The sequence below is a fragment of the Setaria italica genome, chromosome V (genome assembly GCF_000263155.2).
Source record: "Setaria italica strain Yugu1 chromosome V, Setaria_italica_v2.0, whole genome shotgun sequence".
In the NCBI taxonomy this organism is placed as follows: Eukaryota; Viridiplantae; Streptophyta; class Magnoliopsida; order Poales; family Poaceae; genus Setaria; species Setaria italica.
In genome coordinates, this window is record NC_028454.1 from 37,689,628 (window position 1) to 37,709,933 (window position 20,306).

The following is a 20,306-nucleotide window of genomic DNA, read 5'->3' on the forward strand; positions in this document are numbered from 1 at the left end:
AAGACGAGAAGCCAGCAGAATGACGGTGGTTGGTTAACCCCCCGTGACTCAGATAACAGAGCAGCTAAAACAACACAAAGAAACCACTGTAAACAGATAAGACCGTAAAACAGCGTAACCAGCACCTTAATTCCGAGAACCATTCTTTTTTCGAAGTAACCATTCGGCCTCCGGCTCACAAAGGCACCCCCCACCAACGAAAGTGACCCAGTATTTGCATACAGCATTCAAGCGTTAACAGTACTCACTACATGCACATGCGAGTACGCGACAAACTCCACATGATGATTCTGCATGTTCCTGCCACAACTCCACACACGGTGTATATTCTCCAACCTCCCCAAAAGCGGATACCTACAGACGTTCTGGCTTCAAGTTATTTTTAATGCCAGGGAATTCGAATCTCGGAGTCTAGAGCGGTATAAGCAGCAACACTCAATCCAGCCTCCCAAGCAAGTACGCGACCTGAACCTCCTTGGTTAGCGGCATGATTCTCCTGTACAGCCCGGCGACTATGCTGGGGTTGATCTTGCACACCGGTGGGGCGCCGTTGGCCTCAGCGCCGATGTTCACCTCTTGCCCGAAGATCTTGGCCTTCGCTTCCACCCTGTGCTCGATAGCACGCTCCACAGTCTCGTATGTGAGGAGTTGCATGAGTTGAACAGGGTCCTGAATTGCGCAGAGCACCACAAGAAATAGGCAAATGAGTTGTTTGCAACGGGATCACATTATCGAATTTGATCCGAAACTCTGCAGGCAAAACAAAAAATAGACATAGTAGTTGTAGACATATTTGCACGAAGCAGCAGCACAGACCTGGGCTTTTATGGCAGGCCTGTAAGCTTCAGGGGACTCTTGAAACTTGGCCTCTGCCACAAACTTCCCATAGTGGATTCTTTTAGAGAGTGCCTGAATGGTAAAACAAGGAACAGTGAATAAGCGCCAAACTATACAAATGCAGAATTGCACAAGTCACCAGCGAACATCAGCATAGTAAACCTTGCATGGATTGGTATTGGAAGATGTGGTTTGACTTTGTTTCCTAAAATATATTCTTTTAATCGAATGAAAACTGCAGCAGAGTAAAAGGAACTTTCACAATAAACTAGTTGACTACAACACAAGCAGATGTGCACCCACGGTACTTAAGTGGAGTAAGAGGATTTGACATAAATATCAGCTGTAAGGTGGATTAAGAGGATTTGAAATGAATATCAGCTGTACCTGCAAGAGAGACGTGTCACAGAGAGCACTGGATCCATAATTGCCATCGCTTCCTTCTTTCGCCAACCTTGGAAGAAGTTCATCGAAATACAGCTTCCAAATCTTTTTGTTGATGTTAATAGAATCAGCAACGGGATGCAGAACCTATGCAAAGGATGAGGGTGAAGTATGAATCCATATGAAGTTTACTAACATGGACATAAGATCAGGATATCTCATTAGCATTATGAGCCTTGCAATAGATGACATTCCAAATGCAATGCAGCATAAACAGACGTTTCATGTCACAGATTGATTGTGATGGGCAACAGTGCTTGTACTTGTACACGACCACAAGATTCATGCAGGTCAAACCATCAAATGATTAAATTGAAGCAAAATGCTAAGTCATCATCAGTGAGTAATACATACAATGCTACTTTCACCTCTGCTTCACCTAAGATTCCTTGGGAGCTTTTGCATTTACTCAAAGTAAAAAGAGCACATGTTGCAAATGAGAGGCCACCTTTTTTTGAGCTAATAAGAAAAAAAATGACCCTTCGCTTATTTCAACTCAATATGATATGACAGAGAGTTATACTGCTCATTCCATGATATAATGGAGAAAGTAGAGTATCTTAGCAAACAGGGAGCATTTTAAATGTCTTGTATCTAAGGTCTGTGGCATTTATTACAATAACGATAGCAGCACACTGACTGTATGTTGTTCACTAATTGAGAATTGCTCAATATATGAGCCATACAGGCCTTTTAAGTCAGGTGCTAAATAACTGTAACAAAAAACAAAGTCAATTTATCTACCTATATGAAGAAAATGATATATTAGTCTGCAAATAGTGGGCTATATTTCTTATACTGATGAAGAAACTACAAAAATCATCAAGAGAAGCATTTGAAATCCAAGAACATGCATTACCTTTGGGTATTGCATAGGTGGCAACCGCGGCTCAGGCAGATCATCTGGAAAGAATGCGTGCTCATCTGGGCTCTTGTATCTCCCAACCTATATTTAAAAACATCAGCATATTTTATTCTTTTGCAAGTCATGATCAATTGTTTTTGTTAAAAAAAGAAACCCAAATGGATTCACCTGCGCATGTAGCTTTTCAGTTTCTCTAACTATGTATTCAACCAAAGATCCTTCAAAACCCTCCATGTGGAAAGAATTGCTATCATATGTATCAGCATTGTAACGGTACTGGGCTCTCTCCAAGAGGCCGAATATGATGCTGTCTTCTAGTCTAATCAAAGTTTGTCTGATGCTATCCAGTGTCAATATTTCACTTCGATCAACCCTCCCTTCCCTAGCAAAAGTGAACAATTAAGAAAAAAGAATGATCAGTTCCTTCAGTATAACCCAAACCAGCTTTAGCAACAAGAAAAAGCAGTCAAAGGATAACATAAGAGAGTCAAGTCTTTCTGCAAAAAGCAACAAGGTTAACATCCATAGTGCAATATGTCAATTCCCTCAAGATTCCACTTACATTTCTGGAATAGTTTCACCAAAATTCAACGAAGCTTCGTCACAAAGAAATTAGAACATACAAGTTATCAAAGCACACTATTAATTTTTTACCACCAAGTCTCCAGACCTATCATTGGTGGAAGTGATGAACAACATAGCTGGAAATTTCCACGGTACAGTTGCAACAATGTGAACATGTAATGCCTACAGGCTACAGCATGCTTTTGGCTAAAGTCATGACTTCCAAGTCAACTCTACCACCAAATAGTAAGTCATGACTTCAAGTCAACTTCACAGGATATCAACACCACGTCCATTTTTACACAATAGTAAACTCTCTGTTCTTAGAGAAATAATTCAACAAGGAGTTCCCCAACTTCTAGGAGATCAACCCAATCACAGGAAAACAGCCACAATTGCCAATACAATCACCGCAAAACAGCCACAAATTGCCAATTCAATCACCACAAAACAGCCACAAATTGGATGCCTGAATTCACGCAATCATTCTCTAAAGCACAGATGGTCGGATTCAGAAGGACTAGTCTCGGAAACGGAATGGCTAGAACACCAACTCTCCCGATTCATAACCAACGCAAACCCAAATCCGACTCCAGGATCAGCACAGGAAATTACCACACTGCAGCCAGCCGTACGCGCGCAAGCACAAACCTACATACCCTCCCACGGAACCAAGCGCAGCACAAAATAGGCAGAAACTGGATGCCCGAAATCATGCAATCAGTATCTAAATTATGTATGGTCGGATTCATCATCAGGATTAATGCCAGAAACGGAAACACTAGACCACAAACGCTACCAATTGATACACCACAAATCCAAACCCCGCTTCCAGGATCAGAGCAGGAAATTATCACAGTGCAGCCATCCTTACACGCGCAAGTACAAACCTACATACCTCCCCTCCCACGGAACCAAGCGCAACACAAAACAGCCACGAACTGGACGCCCGAAATCACGCAATCAGTATCTAAAGCATATACTGTCGGATTCATCAGGACTAATCTCAGAAACGGAACCGCTAGACCACAAACTCCCCCAATTGATACACACAAATCCAAACCCGATTCCAGGATCAGCACGGGAAATCACCACAGTGCAGCCATCCCTACACGCGCAAGCACAAGCCTACACACCTCCCCTCCCACGGAACCTACTACCAAGCGCAGCAACCGCTCGTCACACCAAACGAGTCCCACGAGGAGGAGAACCCAATCGGAGTACGTACTTGGCCACGGGGGTCGCGGAGTTGTTGGCGGTCGCGCGCAGCGCCTTGGTCCCGGTCGCCGCCGAGCCGAGCCCGAAGCCGACGCGGCTCCTGCCCTGCGCTCCTTCTCCCCGGTGCGCGTGCGCGGGCGCGGGCGACGCCGCCGCGGCCTTGGCGGCCAGCTTGAACTCCATCGTCGCCACCTACCGCCCCGCCACGAGCACCTGGAATTCGGGGGCGCTCGCGGGAGGTGGGAGGGAGGGAGAGGCTGGTAGGCCGGGGAAATGCCGGGGGATTTATTTGTAGGTGGTGGGGGCGGCCGGACGGTGCGGAGGGGGGTGTTCGATCGAGAGGGAGAGGCGACGCGATGGACTTGGAGGAGAAGTAGGTGGGACTTGGTGGGGTCAGGAGTGGGAGGGGGCGTGCGGACGGGCCGCAGAGGAAGAGAGGAAGCCAGCGAGCGAGCCAGGCCAGGTCGCCAGGAGGACGTGGTAGGCCGGGAGGGGATGGGGGATCGGAATCCGGGGGCGTCGGCGCGTAGAAAAGTGACGCGCGGCGGGGTCGTGCGGTGGGGTTAGGTTGGGGTGGGGGCGCGCGGGCGTGGCGTGCGTCCCGGTTTGCGGCGGAGCTGTCCGCTTGCTGGCGCGCGTCTGGTGAGGGATCCGTTTGGTACTTCGGGTGGTTGGTCTCGAGCGCTTCCGGATTGGTGAGGAGGCTCCTGTTGTGAACCATTTGGTGATCAACACCAGTACCTATCATTAGCGGTTACTTACCGAAGGGGTCTGCGGGAAAATACGATCGAGGGCGAGGAAACGAGCGACTTCGAAAAATTTCGGATTTCAAATTTCGAGTTACTATTCACAGCACTATTCAAATTCGGCGAACACTATTCAAATTCGCGGTACTATTTAAATTCAGCTCACTATTCAAATTCGGGAATATGAATAGTGCCCGAGCACTCACCGGGAGTGGATGGAGCACCTAAACGTGGCGGCACTATTCAGCCACTATTCACTCACTATTGCGTACTATTGAGCTACTATTCGGGGTCGTTTTCAGGGGATACGAGCACGCGCGGGTGCGTGATTAGGTATATTCCTTAATTAAGTCTATTCTCAGGATCTTTGCGGGTTGGCGAGACCGAAGATTCAGCCGGTCGTGCTGCTATGCTTGTGACAGTCCTACTCGGTACTCACCGCATGCCTCGCTGGCTCGCTTCGGAACCAGGCCAGCCCGGTCTGCACCCTCACCGTCCCCAGCCACGCTCACACAGGACTCAGGCTCTACTGTCTCCCCAGGCAGTTCACCCGCAAAGATCCTGAGAATAGACTTAATTAAGGAATATACCTAATCACGCACCCGCGCGTGCTCGTATCCCCTGAAAGCGATCCCGAATAGTAGCTCAATAGTGCGCAATAGTGAGTGAATAGTGGCTGAATAGTGCCGCCACGTTTAGGTGCTCCATCCACTCCCGGTGAGTGCTCGGGCACTATTCATATTCTCGAATTTGAATAGTGAGCTGAATTTAAATAGTGCCGCGAATTTGAATAGTGTTCGCCGAATTTGAATAGTGCTGTGAATAGTAACTCGAAATTTGAAATCCGAAATTTTTCGAAGTCGCTCGTTTCCTCGCCCTCGATCGTATTTTCCCGCACTGGTATCAGAGCCGAGGTTGTTAAAATTTTTGTTTTTGAGGGTTTTTCTATATCTAGTCAAGATATTTGAATTAGTTGTTACAACCTTAAGTAAGTGTTCTTGCTTTTAATGGAAAGTTTAGTTAGCAAGATTCATCACTATGAACAAAAGTTAAATAAAATACCTCATGAATATAATACCTCTATGTTGAGTGAATGGCCTGCTATTAGAGAGAAAGAAGTTTATTTTATTAGGATGTTATATAAGTTAAAAAAGGATAAAGATCTTTATGACGAAAAAATCAACTCTCAATTAATAAAAGAGCAAAAAGCTAAGGTGAAACCAGTAGACCTTAAAAGCCATAAAGCAAAAGAAGTTCCGCAAAGTGATATCATGAAAGATTCCACTATTGATAAAGAAGCCCAAAAGAAGGTTAATGAAAGGTATCTTTTAGAAAGCTATGAAGAAGAAGAAAATAATGTGCAGAGTCACAATGATTTTATAAACTCTCTTGGTGAAGAGGAAATACATAATATAGAAAATGCTATGGATGCGCTAGAAATAAAAGATGAAGAAACAAGTGTTTTGAAAGAAGCTAGAACTGAATTAATGGATCAAGAAGATTGTGAGCATGATTGGATAAAAGGAAGAGGTGATTATAATATCAAATGTGCTTTTTGTATATATTATCCTAGTCAAGATAATAGATTTACATGTAGTGTATGTTTAAAACAAGCATGTACTTCATGTTTAAGGAATGCTAATCAGAAATGAAGACAAGAAATAGAAATAGTAGCAGAAGATAAAATACTAGCAAGTAGAGTTAGAAATTTAGAAAATAGAGTAAATATCTTAGAAGCTGAGTTGGAAGATCTAAGAAATAAAATAGATTTTAATAATAATAAGATTGAAGGAAATGTTAGTGGCAACACTGAGTTTAAAGATCAAGCCATAGTTGATAAAAATAATGATAAGGCTATACAATTAAAAGATGCTATAATTAATTTTGGCAGCAAATACATAGTTAGATTACCATTTAAAGAAATTGTAGGAATAAGGATACCTGTAAAGGTAAAATTAACACCTACCATCACTTATAAAATATTAGCATTAGTAGATACTGGTTGTACAAAAAATATTATACATGATAAATATTTTGCAAGATGCCCAGGGATAGTACATACAATAGATCCAGATAAAGCAGAAATATCTACTGATATGTTAGGAATAAAAAAGCTTCATAACCAGTTAGCTTACAATATTGAGATACAAATAAATAATACAAAATATATAATTGATGAGATCACAATAAGGGACTTATCCATGATAAATGATGATATGATATTAGGAATAAGGTTTTTACAGTATTCCTTACAAACAACAATTATACATGAGCAAGGGATTACATTCATCCCATACCAAGATAATATTCCATATATAACAGAAGTACGAAAAACTATAAGCTCTAATGAAGGAAAAGCCAAAATAGAAACTCAAGAATATGATGATAATAAGTATGTTGATAATATAGATGAAGAATTAGGTGAAAGTATAGAAGAATACCATATAGCAAATACATGCATAGAGTGTATTAGTTTGCAATCGCTATCACCAAACTGGTATAGAGATATAAAATCTAAGAAAGATATAGATAAGATAGTACAAAGGTCAGAAGAAATTCAAATAATAGGAGAAATACCAATGAAATATTGGGATAAGAATGGTATAGTTTGCAAGCTTAATATAATAAACCCTGATTATATAATTAAGACTAGTCCGATAGAAGCGACACCTAAAGATATAGAGGAGTTTAAAATGCACATTGAAGAATTACTAAAGTTAGGAGCAATAAGAGAAAGCAAAAGTCCTCATAGGTCAGCAGCCTTTATAGTTAGAAATCATGCTGAAATAGTCAGAGGAAAGTCAAGGATGGTTATTAATTATAAAAGATTAAATGATAATACAATAGATGATGGATATAATATCCCAAATAAGCAAAAATGGATAAATAGAATACAAGGAAGTAAATATTTCTCAAAATTTGATTTAAAAGCTAGATTTTGGCAAGTAAAAATGGCAGAAGAATCAATAGGCTGGACTGCCTTCACATGTCCTCAAGGTCATTTTGAATGGTTGGTAATGCCATTATGTCTAAAAAATGCCCCTGCTTTGTTTCAAAGAAAAATGCAGAATATCTTTAATGAAAATCAAGATTTCATATTAGTTTATATAGATGATTTATTAGTTTTTTCAAAATCTTATAAAGAACATATAGCTCATTTGGAAATGTTCTTTAGAAAGGTAGAGCAGCATGGGTTAATACTTTCTAAAAAGAAGATGGAAATATGCAAAGAAAAGATAAATTTCTTAGGCCATGAAATAGGAGAGGGAAAAATTTATTTACAAGATCATATCGCAAAGAAAATTTTGCAATTTCCTGATATCATGAATGATAAGAAAACCTTGCAGCAATTTTTAGGAATAGTAAATTATGCTAGAAATTACATAGAAAACTTAGCAAAACTAGCTGGGCCATTATATGCGAAATTAAGAAAAAATGGGCAAAAACATTTTAATTCCGAAGATATAAAGCTAGTAAGAATCATAAAAGAAAAGGTGAAAGAATGAAAACCTCTAGATTTACCTCTAGATGACTATTATTTTATTATAGAAACAGACGCATCTGAAATAGGGTGGGGTGCTATATTAAAGCAAAAGCCTCATAACTACTCCCCAAAAACAAAAGAAAAAATATGTAGGTATGCTTCAGGTAAATATAAACTAAAGGCAATAAATAATACTGATAGAGAAATTTTAGCTGTTATTAATGCGCTAAATGCTTTCAGATTATATCTAGGATTTAAAGAGTTCACGGTACGAACAGATTGCGAAGCTATATGTAGATACTACAATAAAATTAATAGTAAGAAAAGTTCAACTAGAAGATGGGTTTTATTTGAAGATATAATTACAGGGAATGGATATAAAGTAATATTTGAGCATATAAAGGGAAAGAATAATACCCTTCCTGATATATTTTCTCGTTCATCTATTTTGCAGGAATGAAGAAGGGAGTGAGTCCAACAGGGATTGACTGTTTCTGCTTTGGAGCATACAAATTTAAACCAAGGGATCATATTGTACTAGACGAAGTACAAGAATGCATTTTAAACAATTTTTGGTACCAGTACAACAATAAATGAGAAGATAAGGGATATATGCTAGCTATTTTAAATAGCCTAGCTGAATATTTCCATACAATTAACGGGCTAATACAACCAAAGGAGTCACCCGAAAATATAGAGAAAAAGGCCATATATGTGATATATAAAGGAAAGAATCCTGGAATTTACGTATCATTTGAGCAAGTAATAGCACAAAAAATAGAAAAAGATAAAGACGGAGGAATATTATGGAAGAAATATACTGACATTGATCAAGCTCTTACATATGCTAGAAATATATTAGGAGTAAACTACTTTTTAGAACCTGCTGCTAAGGAATATATTCAAAAATATCAAAAAAATAAGGGAGCTTAAGCCAAGCCCATCTGGAATAAATATAAAAGAAAAAGATTCATCTAAGGCTCCAACATATAAAGAAATTCTGAAGAGAGAAGCGGACTCATCAAATGAGGAATATATTGACAATAAGTTAAAGGAAAAACTTGAATCAGTATTTCCTCAATGGAAGAATAATTTAAAAGAAGAAATAATGAAAGAAATAAGGCTTGAAATAGATGAGAAATTAAAAAATATGCAAAAATACTATGAGTTGAAAATGGAAGTACCCATATCTGATAATGATATGATGGATTTCCGAGGAGATAGCCAAGAATAACCAAGAAAAGAGGCAACCAGAGGAACCGGATATTGAAGAAGAAGAATAGAAATACAGCTCGCAAAAAAGAATATTTTATCACACAAGGGAATAAGTCTCCAGTGTTGTTAAGGTGTTAACAACAATTCGGCCGGGGCTGAATAATACTACATGCCATGATGTTCTGATTGAAGTCTGCGACGTCAGACTTCAATCATTCGGGCGTGGAAGACCATACCAAGCAGCATCCAGAATATCATGAGAAGACAGTGCGCGATAGAGGACAAGGCAAAAAGAATAAACAGCAACTCTACTGTACCCAGGACAATTATTGAGGAGCGGAGAGCCGTCCAAGTGTCCAGGCAACAGAAGAGGAGAATAGTTGAAGGCACCAGAAGCCTTAAGCACGAAGCAACTCCAGAAGCCTCTGCCGCGACTATAAAAGGAGCTACCAGGAGAAGCATTGAGGATCACCACCAGACCACCAAGCACCAGAGAAGCAGATAACCAGAGCATCACCAAGAATCACGAAGACACACTCCACCACCGAAGACCTCCACCCACACCTCCACTCATACTCCATGAAGACATCCACCACCACTCTCTGAGAGAAAAAGAATTAGCCACCATATTTAGAATCACCCACTACCGCTGTATTACTTCACCTCTGTACTACCACTACTAGAATAAAGGGAGGCCGTTGGAGCTCGTCCCTCGGTTTGTAAGGTAATCAAGGTTTGTGCTAAGTGCTTGGGGTTTCCCGAAAGGGAAAGCCGCATGTAAGCTTGTCCTGTGGAAATGGATTAAGCTGTCCTGATAGCATCCCTGCCTTCCTTTAAGCTCGTTCTTATGGGGCGATGTCTCTACGCTAGGGACCCTAGAGGAGAAACCTCTGCGTGTGTCATTCTCATGTTAGCCCTGGTAGCGACGTTTGAGGAGAACCCTGTGTGCGCAGAGAAGTGTTCCCTTCGGGTGGAACTGCCTGGGGAGACGGTAGAGCCTGAGTCCTGTGTGAGCGTGGCTGGGGACGGTGAGGGTGCAGACCGGGCTGGCCTGGTTCTGAAGCGAGCTAGCGAGGCATGCGGTGAGTACCGAGTAGGACTGTCACAAGCATAGTGTGGCGGATCCACTTCGGATTCGCTTGATTAGACAGGGTTAAGCCGCCTAATATGCGACACTCATGCCTAAGCCAAGTTAACACGAAGTGCCGTCGGATTTCATCCGATTAACCACTTGAACAGGATCGAGTTTAGCAAACCCACACGAAGGTGAGTGGTTCCAGAGAATACAACGAGTCCACTGAGTTAAACAATTTAACCCTTTAGTTCGGCCACCGAAAACCAACATCAGAGTTTTTACAAGGTTCAAAGGAAAACAACAAAAGGTAAAACCACTAGCGGAAGCAATCGTCGGGGTCGGACATCCCTGGTGAGGCCAACCGGGACATCACTGATTCCTCTCCTCGCCGTCCGAGGAAGAATCCCACTCGACCGTCCAGCCAGGCGGGAGCTGGGGCGGCCAAGCGCCAGCAAAAGAGGGGTCGGGAGCAGCAACTTCACCTGAAATACAGGAGCCACAACAAGGCTGAGCTGCTAAGCTCAACAAGACTTAACCGATAGGAGTAAACTACTTCTCCTTCTAGACATGCAGGGCTTTTTGGCTGAGGGTTTGTTTGCCAAAAGCACTAAGTAAAACCCTATTTTCAAGTTTTAGCTCCGGTTCTAGGTTCATTTACCAGTCTAGGTTTTGCAACCTATTCTAAGCAATCATAGAACCAAACAAGATGTATAGATATATCAACAAACAGGTCATCATCAGATTCCTCATTTACTCAGGGTGACATAGCGATCAAGCAATCTCAAACTGTGAGAGGCAGACGAATCGATTCGAGTTTTTTAACCATGCATGGTGAACCTAACCTCACGACATCCGCGCACCCGGAGGTCGCTTCCTGTGTCGGCCTTCCCCATCAATCCCCTAACCCGTGTCGGGCCCATTTCCTTTGATGTAAGGTTCCACAGACCCGGCCTCTGCCGTCCTGTGACCACGCTTACCACCACGTGCGACAACCAGCAGGGGAAACTCCGTTCCAAGAACAATGGGGCGACCGCTCACGTCTAGGTTCAATCCGGTACTAGGCTTCCTCATCCCATACTAAGTATGAGGCTAGTACTTTCAAACACTTGATCACGAACACCACCACTGTCGGGCCTTAGCAAGATTTTCATAGACAGACGGGGTAACCATCCGTCCACCAAAGAGTTACCAAAACCCTGCCCCGTCCATCGTCCTTATAGTTGTAACAGAAAGGTAGACATGCAACTCCTACAACTCGCGAGTGATAGGAGATCACTCGACTTTTACCGTCTCTTAGTTTAAGCAATGCAACTACTCGGTCCAACAGCTAGTGCTCAGATCATGGGGATAACTAAGTCATGCACCTAGGGTTTCAAACAACTCCTATACATAAATGCGCAATCATGTTACAGAAGGCATGCGCAAGTCTGGTAAAACACACAGGGTTTTCATGCAACCGGGGCTTGCCTTCGAGCAAAGAGGAAGAAAACTTCTCGACTTCGGGGGCGACTTCGGCTTCAGCGGGCAGGAGCGCAGCTACAGCTTCGTCTTCTGGCGCCGGGTGTAGCTCGTAGAAGCCGTCGGCGAGGTGCAGCTCTACACGAATGCCATGCAAGAGTTAGCATAGACGGTTATTTCAACAGCAACACTGGCTCGCCTGAGCCCAGAAACTTGCGACAAGGAGCAGGAGGGTAGGGAGGTTCAAGAGAGCTGGTGAAGATCAAGAGGCAAGGGTCGGGAAGGAACTTATGCTCGGATCCTTGAACTAGAGGATGTGGTATACTAGGGATCCTCAAACGCAAGCGCTGAAGGGTTCCTAAGTTTTACACATACACCCTCGGGTTGAAGAAAAAGATCACAGCCGAACCCTCAGGCGAGGTGGATAAGGGTCGGCGGAACAGATAGGGTCGGGCGAGACGGAACCGAGGCCGGGCGGATAGGAGGGGTCGGGCGAAGCGGACTGGGGTCGGCAACTTACCTTCTTCCTGAAAGGAAAGCTTGGGGTCGGGAAGAAGCAGACTTGGGCGGAGAGACTAAAGCTTGAACAACGGCTAAGACCGGGGAATGCTACGGCGGCGGTGGTGCTTCTTGCAGATCACAAGAGAGTTGTTACGCAGCACGGAGGAGCAAGCGGCTGGGTAACTTAGAGAAAACTGAGGGAGAATCTGAGAGCAGAGCTCCTCAGGAACTTGGTGTGTGGCGCTAGGAGCTTGAGCAGGGAGCGAGAGAATGGTTGAAGGCAACAATGGCGGAGGGAACTCCGGCGGCTGGTGCATTCCTTTTATAGCTGCTGGAACGGAGAAAAGGAAGCGGCGCGGGAGAGACAGAAGGGGAGCGGCGCGAAGGCCGGGGAGAGGCAATGGAGTGCTCTGCCGAGGCGGCGATTGAGCGAAGAGGGCGGTGGTGCAGGACTCCGGGGGTAACGCCAGCGGTCATTGGGTTCTGGCGTCAGGGCGGCGTAGGAGCGGGTAGGCCGGTGGTTGAGATTTGGCGGAGGCGGGCGTCGCCGTGCGGAAGATTTGATAGAAGCGACCGGTTTAACGGCGCTAGAATCGAGGGCGCACAGGTGAGAAGACAGGCAGCCGCGGGCGCGCGGGCGAGCGCGGAGCAACAGATTGTCGGGCGGCTTTTGACAGGGCGGGGAAAGGAGCTGTCGCTGCCGCGGTCGGGGTTGGCGATGGAGGAATCGTCGTGTAGAGGAGACCAGGCGGCGCGACTGTGGTCGAAGTGACGGAAAAGACGGGCGACATCGGGCTCTGGGGCCGGGATCTGGCGGCGTGATGATGGGCGCGAGAGGCGAGGTTCTGCAGAAAGGTCGCAGAGGGGCTTCCGCTGCCATTGAGGGAAGGGGGCGCGAGAATCCACTCGGTCGCTCGCCAGAGACAAAACTGAGCGACGGGCGTCGGAGAAGACGAGCCACGCGGCAGAGGGACTCTGAAGCGGGCATGCAACTCGAGTGCGCCTGTCGCGGAGGATCTGGGGAAAAGATCTCGCGGGTCCACCGGTCGGATAGAACGGATGTTTGAGAAAGATTTAGAAGGATCCGACGGTGGGCTGAGCTTGCCGGGGTCGGGATCGGAGCGAAGCGGGGAGGGGTCGGGTCTCCGGGGTCGGAACCGGGCGGAAGGCTGAGCACTCAGGCACGGTAAAAAAGACAGATGACTATGATCAAGGGCTCCGATTAAGATTAACTCGGAAGGTTAGGGGTCGGTCGTCACACATAGCAGCACGACCGGTTGAATCTTCGGTCTCGCCAACCCGCAAAGATCCTGAGAATAGACTTAATTAAGGAATATACCTAATCACGCACCCGCGCGTGCTCGTATCCCCTGAAAGCGACCCCGAATAGTAGCTCAATAGTGCGCAATAGTGAGTGAATAGTGGCTGAATAGTGCCGCCACGTTTAGGTGCTCCATCCACTCCCGGTGAGTGCTCGGGCACTATTCATATTCCCAAATTTGAATAGTGAGCTGAATTTAAATAGTGCCGCGAATTTGAATAGTGTTCGCCGAATTTGAATAGTGCTGTGAATAGTAACTCGAAATTTGAAATCCGAAATTTTTCGAAGTCGCTCGTTTCCTCGCCCTCGATCGTAATTTTCCCGCAGTGGTGTATAAATATATATAGACACACACAAACAGTCCCATACTCTTAACACGTTATCACGCAGGCATGCTCGAACACTAATGAGTTCGGCCACAAGACATTCATGGCGACGATGCAGTTCCTGGCGTCCTGGTCGCTGGAGAAGAACAGAAGCACAAAGTCGATCAATGTCGAATCCAAGACGAACAAGCAGAGATTCGAGCGATGATGAACAAGCACTTCTTGCTGCAGTGCATCACCAGTGGCGTCTTCAGCGACGCCCTTGAACATGTCTTGCCCAACGCCGGCGAAGCATCCATCGACTTCAGAAGGAGAAATCAACATCAGGATTTCACAGATAAGTAACGGCACCGTTCTTACCTTGCAATGTCCGGCGGCGACCGTCGCACGTCTACTCACGATCCTGCGGCAACCTCGCCCGCGGCACGCCCGCCAGCGCCCCTGCGTCAGCGGTGGCGTGCTCCCACCTGCACCCCAGCAGCCGGCGGCGGCGTCCTTGCACCCGAGACGGCGGCGGCCGATCCAGCGGCGGTGGTCCCAGCAGCACCGGTCCTGCACCGGCTGCGGCCCCGCGCGAGCGGCCTCATCGCCGTACAGCAACGGCTGCCGGACATGACCGCTCGCACCGGGAAGCAGCGGAGCATGCCTGCACGCTCGCCTGCATCCCTGCGGGAGGCGGCGGTGCCCGCTCGTCAGCGCCCTTACGGCTGCGGCGGCGGCGCATGCCGGCTTCGGTGGCGTCTTCGCCCGGAGCAGCCCACCGGCAACAGCGGCGGGTGGCAAGCTCGACCGTCCGAGCCCGCGCCCCACCGGGCGGCTGTGCACGACCACTCGCGCCCTTCGATGCTTCGGCAGCGGCGGCGGGTGGCGGTGTCCACCTGCACCCGGTACGGCGGTGCTCGAGCCCCGATGGCTCGCACCGCTGGTCAGCGGAGGCGGCCGGGTCCAAAGGCGGCGGCGACGGTCGGACCAGAGGGAGGGGATGGAAACCCTAACCGCTCCTCCTCCATCCTCGCGGACGCATATGGGCCGGCTCAAAGGCCCAATAGGCTTCGGCCGGATGCGGTTCTGGTCTGCAGCCAGCATGGGCTCGCCCCAACGACCATTTCAATTTTTTTCTTTTTCAGCCACGAATCTACATTAAACCCATGCCTTCAATGTATTTTCTGTGCTGAAAATTTAATAGAGTTTATCTGAGTCTGCATAAATATGTTTTAATCCCTGACTTTAACAGTTTTAATATGGTAGAGTAATTTACTCCTATATTTCATCAGACCCAGATATTATGTCTGTTTTATATATGTGTTCCATGCATAGTCCAAAACATACATGTTTGTTGCCTTGTTCATTTGGCAACTTAAAAATTCTCTTAATTAACTCTTAATTAAGTATCACTTAATTACTGATGGATTTTATGCAAAATAATCAATACATATCTTGAATAATTTATTTGGGATTGGAACACAAGGTGATGGAGTCTTAGACATCGATTGTAATATGTTCATTTTGAATATATTAGCCCAGAGACCATGTCTACTGAGAGGTCTACATCATGATTTGATGATTACCTACAAAGTGTTCTCCTATGTAAATGTTTGGAAATTGTAAAATGGTCTTTCATTACCATTATTTATTGTCAAATGGTTATACACAGGGTAGTAGAGTCTTAGGCATTGGCTGCAACTTATTCTTCCAGAATTTATGCCTACAGCAGCAATTTATTTTGCCTACTAGCGAGAGATCTACTCTAATGTTTAATTACATGAAGATTATCTACAAGTGTATATCAACATTGACAATGACACAATTGTTGAGGTTTACACTATTGTGTGATTACCTCCAATTATTCCAAACCACAAGATATGGATTTCAGATTATTTTTGCATCATGATTACAACATTACCTTAGTGATTCTTAATTTACCATCACGTAAATTAATGAAACCTATGATTATGCCTTGGAAGAAAATGACCTCCAACTAACTTTGCATCTCAACGACTATTGGTAGCAATGAGTGACCCTAGAAGGGATCCTCCGCTCCTAGTCAGATGAAGTATGGTGTTCTCTTTTATTACGGTTCTATTTCCATAAGAAGTTCAAGCATTAATATCTATTGGAATTGAACTGACGTGCTTTGTGGCTTGCTCTCAAAAGAGTGCTATGAACAACAAAAGAACTCATATGATTTCAATTACAAGTTGAACCATACATGTATGTCTCCAGGATTTTAAAACTGTTGTAGACTACAAATCTTGTTGTTCATAATATTTGCTCTAAGTTGAAGTCTCGCAAAATTACCAGTATTATTCTCAACTCATTCATACACTGACCTACGTTGAAAAGCTTGATGAACTTCTTTTCAAGCATCATCATTAGTACCACATTGGTACGGAGCTTATCCCTAAGGTTCATAGTATTTGAGTAATGTTGAGACTAACAAGAGTTCTAATGGATATACTTCTAGATCCAATGAACTCATCTGGTAAGTGCGAACGCAATAGGAGGCAAATATCCATTGCATAAAGATAATAGAGAATTGTGCCATAATTCCCTAAAAGGATGCAAACTCGCATAAATAGCAGAAAATAGTGTATCATTTTGGTGATTACCTTCTATGATATTACAGAGACTACATTTTGACAATGATCTTGCATCATTTGTTCCCAAAATTGTAGCAGCAACTTCGTCGCCTGTGAATGGTAATCCAAAATCAAGTGTCACCTTGATACCAAAATTGGCAAGACTATTTTTTATGCTTTTTGTAGTTTACTCTTTGAGTAAATTAATTTCATACATGATTAACTCATGTAGTACATGGTTCATATTTTCAAGATGGAAAGTTTCTCCAAACTTGCATTGGATGGGACTTACTATCTACTGGTGAGGGCTAATGGTTGTAAAGCCACTATAACCAATATCCAATCCAAATGCTCAGCCATTTGTATAGTTGACCATTGTGCAACTTTACATTTTTGTTGCATCTTCTTTCCTAAGATTTCTATGAAATCTTAATGGAAAAAGATCCACTTATTCTTTGTGCTCCTTCATGGAATGATTAACAAAGAAAGTATTATTATCTAAAATATAAATGAATACTTGCACATTCGTTTACTATGACTTCTAAGTTCTGGATAGTTTTACAAGTTTCACTTGTCATATGACATGTAGAAACATAATGGATCTAAAGAGATAGCAACCATTTGAGATAATGACTATGATAATGTGACGAATCATCGCTCACTCCATATCAATGTTCTCAAATATTTTGGCTGAATTATATCTCCAAATCATTGGAGAATTGCAAGTTTAGGGGAGAAATTTTGATGCTTACTTCAACATGTGAGACCTATTGCGTCTCCATTTCTTAGAAATATTATGCTTTTGTCTACTCATATCATGTACTTCATACATGATGCTCATATTTTATATGAGTTTTGCTTACTCATAATAGAATCATTTGAGATTTAAACTAGATGGTGAAGAAATTTTGATTGGTGGGCATCGCATCACTAACACAAGTATAGGAGATTACGCTCTATCTACGGGTATTTTAATATCATTCGTTGATACACTCATGTATCCAAATTCTACAAATACTCTTATGAGTTTTCATGATATCCTGTGTGGTTTCCATATCGAAACCCATTACTTAGAGTAATGATGTGAATCAGCACTCGGTACAATGGATGAAAACTAAATACTTGTGGCAACTTCTTCCATATCATCAAATATGTATTATACATACATCAATCCCATATCATATGTTGCATACAAAATAATTTTCTCTCTTGATGAAATCAAGATTTAGCATAATTGCCTGGTCATTCTACCTTAGGATGATGAAAAAATTATTATCAATTCTATTGGTCACAACATCAATTCCCCAAATCATCAAATTTGATGTGCATCACATGCACAATAAGGGAATTGAATTTAAGGTCCTCTTACCTTAGAATTTGAATATGAGCATCCAATTTCTTTTTCAAGAATATGCATGTGGCTCTATTCAACCATTGTGTGGACCAACTAGGTACTTTACAATGCACCTTGATGCATAATATAGTCCCATGTGTATCGCTTGAGGTGATACAAATTTTTGCCAAACTCTTTGCTCAAATTATTCAATTTTGGAGCAAATGATCGATCCTGGACGCGGGATCGCATCCATGAACTTGGAGTGGTTTGGCCTTTGGAACTATAGCATTAAGTACCTTATGTCCATAATGGTCTAGTTGAATCTCTAGTGAGAGAAAATACTATTTGCATGATCAACATAGAATTACAAATTACCAACATTAGTTGGTGGAATGCGGACGTACACATCGCATTCATTTCAAATTCATCAAACTACATTCATATGGCTCCCTCCGTTGCAGTCTAAGTACGTGGATATTTGACTTTTAGTCAAATTTTTATCCCACCTGTGTGTTGGTTATGTCTTGCACATACCAATATCACCACCTCAGCATACATTCATGGGCATTGGAGATCCTAGAGGTATCTTTATCCATCATTCATAACATACCTCGGATCGTCCATGGGGGATTTATTCATAGCCCATATGCTGATCACTTTGAGGATGATTCTAGGCATTAGGGGGAGATTCATACCACGCATAAAATGTCAGGAACCAAGAGTGAATGTCACATATTGACATCCCCCTCACATGTATCCATGTACTGAAGAATTTGGACTATTAGTTCAGAATCTTATGTTTGCAAACCATTGTAAATAATCTGCCAAATGCATTTACTCATTAAAGGTGTCATATGATTTCCAACCTCATTGTGCTAGAAAGAGTAGAGGTACCTTTTCAAAACCACTCAACTCCCTATAAGAGGGGGAGAAGTATGGTTACAAGGGATATAGCTTCTTGCAAGATTCTATGGAAACAAAAGGAGTAAATGCTAATCAACATAAGTTGATTGGCACCTTATGGATATTCACTATCCAAAACCTATGGATGTTCTACGTCCAAAAGACCACCACATGTGTACACATATTCAGGCGCAGGATCATTAGAACGCCCTAACTCTGTCGTTGTGGGAATTGACATAGAGTTGAAGGGTTAATATTTTTACAAGCAATATTGGTTCTATTGAATCAATCATACAAAGTCTACAAATATCGACATATCTCCATCTTAGATTGCCATGCACACTGTTCACCTAAATGGCCGTTTAGTCCATTTAAACAGCGTTTAAACGCTAAACAAAAGCCTCTCATGTTGTTTAGGCCCTAAACGGTGAATTAAACGGTTGGACCATTTAAACCCATTTAAACCTTTAAAAACCATCTAATCCGTCTAAATAGAATCGAGTTAAACGTGATTAGATGAGCTAAATGACCATTTAATTCATAATTTAGTCAATAGGAGGATTACAACTACCACAATCAACACTAAACTAATTAGCATCGTTAGTTTATGAAGTGTTGTGGGATTTAGATTTCTTTCAAAAAGATTATTTGGTAGAATACTTACATTTTACATTTGTAAATATGTAGCCTTTCTAGCATATTTGACTTTTATGTACATAAATATGTATATTTTAGAGTTATTATACAAAACTGTTAGGTCATTTAATCCTGTTTAAACACTATTTAAGCAGCCTAAACACTAAACAAAGGGTGACCGACTGTTTATCGTTTAGCGTCGTGCACCTACTAGATCCAGACCAAAAGTCCTAGGCAAGAGTGTTTATACACTCATTTTGGGTCAATCAAAGGTGGCGATCGAGGAGAATTGCTCTTGCTAAAACAATGATTGAGTAATATCTTACTCTCATAATGCTTTCTTTACGAAAGCAAGGTGATGAGATAGCAAGAGCTTGTAGCATATGGTTTCATGTAGAGACCTAGCTAGCATCCCATCGGTATGTGTGAAAATTATGTTCCTTTGATCATTGGCGGATCTTGTGAATTTGATAGATTCAAATATACAAGTCCCCATGAATTTTGTGTTCAGAATCAAAATCGCAACATACGTTGTGTACAACTCTTCAAGTCAGTCCATGACTTGAAACAGTTAGGTTTGATTATGGTACAACCAACTTGGTGAGTTCCTTCCTCCGAAGGGTTATTTCCAACCACGATGATTGCATATGTGTGTTTGTATTGGATATTCTATCATCTCCGATCACACACAATAAATCATGCAATCATCTTAAGACAGATTATGAGGTGATGATTTGGATAAAACCAAATCATGCTTAAGTCTACAACTTAAGTATATACATCGGTCTGCCAATATGC

The 20,306-nt window shown here is 43.0% G+C and overlaps 2 protein-coding genes across 3 annotated transcripts; both read right to left on the reverse strand.

The window, feature by feature from the left end:
- Window positions 1-97: 97 nt before the first annotated feature.
- LOC101783394 (chorismate mutase 3, chloroplastic) lies at window positions 98-4,235 on the reverse strand. The gene is made up of 6 exons (XM_004970012.4): window positions 3,939-4,235; window positions 2,315-2,528; window positions 2,141-2,227; window positions 1,225-1,368; window positions 817-909; window positions 98-669 (listed from the first exon to the last, which is right to left on the reverse strand). Exons 1-6 carry the CDS (start codon window positions 4,109-4,111, stop codon window positions 436-438), a joined length of 945 nt encoding a protein of 314 aa, XP_004970069.1. The 5' UTR covers window positions 4,112-4,235; the 3' UTR covers window positions 98-435.
- Window positions 4,236-14,041: 9,806 nt separating this feature from the next.
- On the reverse strand, window positions 14,042-15,280 carry LOC101783793. Of its 2 annotated transcripts, none has more exons than XM_004970013.3 (2): window positions 14,415-15,280; window positions 14,042-14,356 (listed from the first exon to the last, which is right to left on the reverse strand). In XM_004970013.3, exons 1-2 carry the CDS (start codon window positions 15,138-15,140, stop codon window positions 14,219-14,221), a joined length of 864 nt encoding a protein of 287 aa, XP_004970070.1. In that variant the 5' UTR covers window positions 15,141-15,280; the 3' UTR covers window positions 14,042-14,218. The 2 variants fall into 2 exon arrangements, with proteins under 2 accessions (XP_004970070.1, XP_022682266.1); XM_022826531.1 differs by having other exon boundaries at window positions 14,042-14,190; window positions 14,294-15,280.
- Window positions 15,281-20,306: the final 5,026 nt, after the last annotated feature.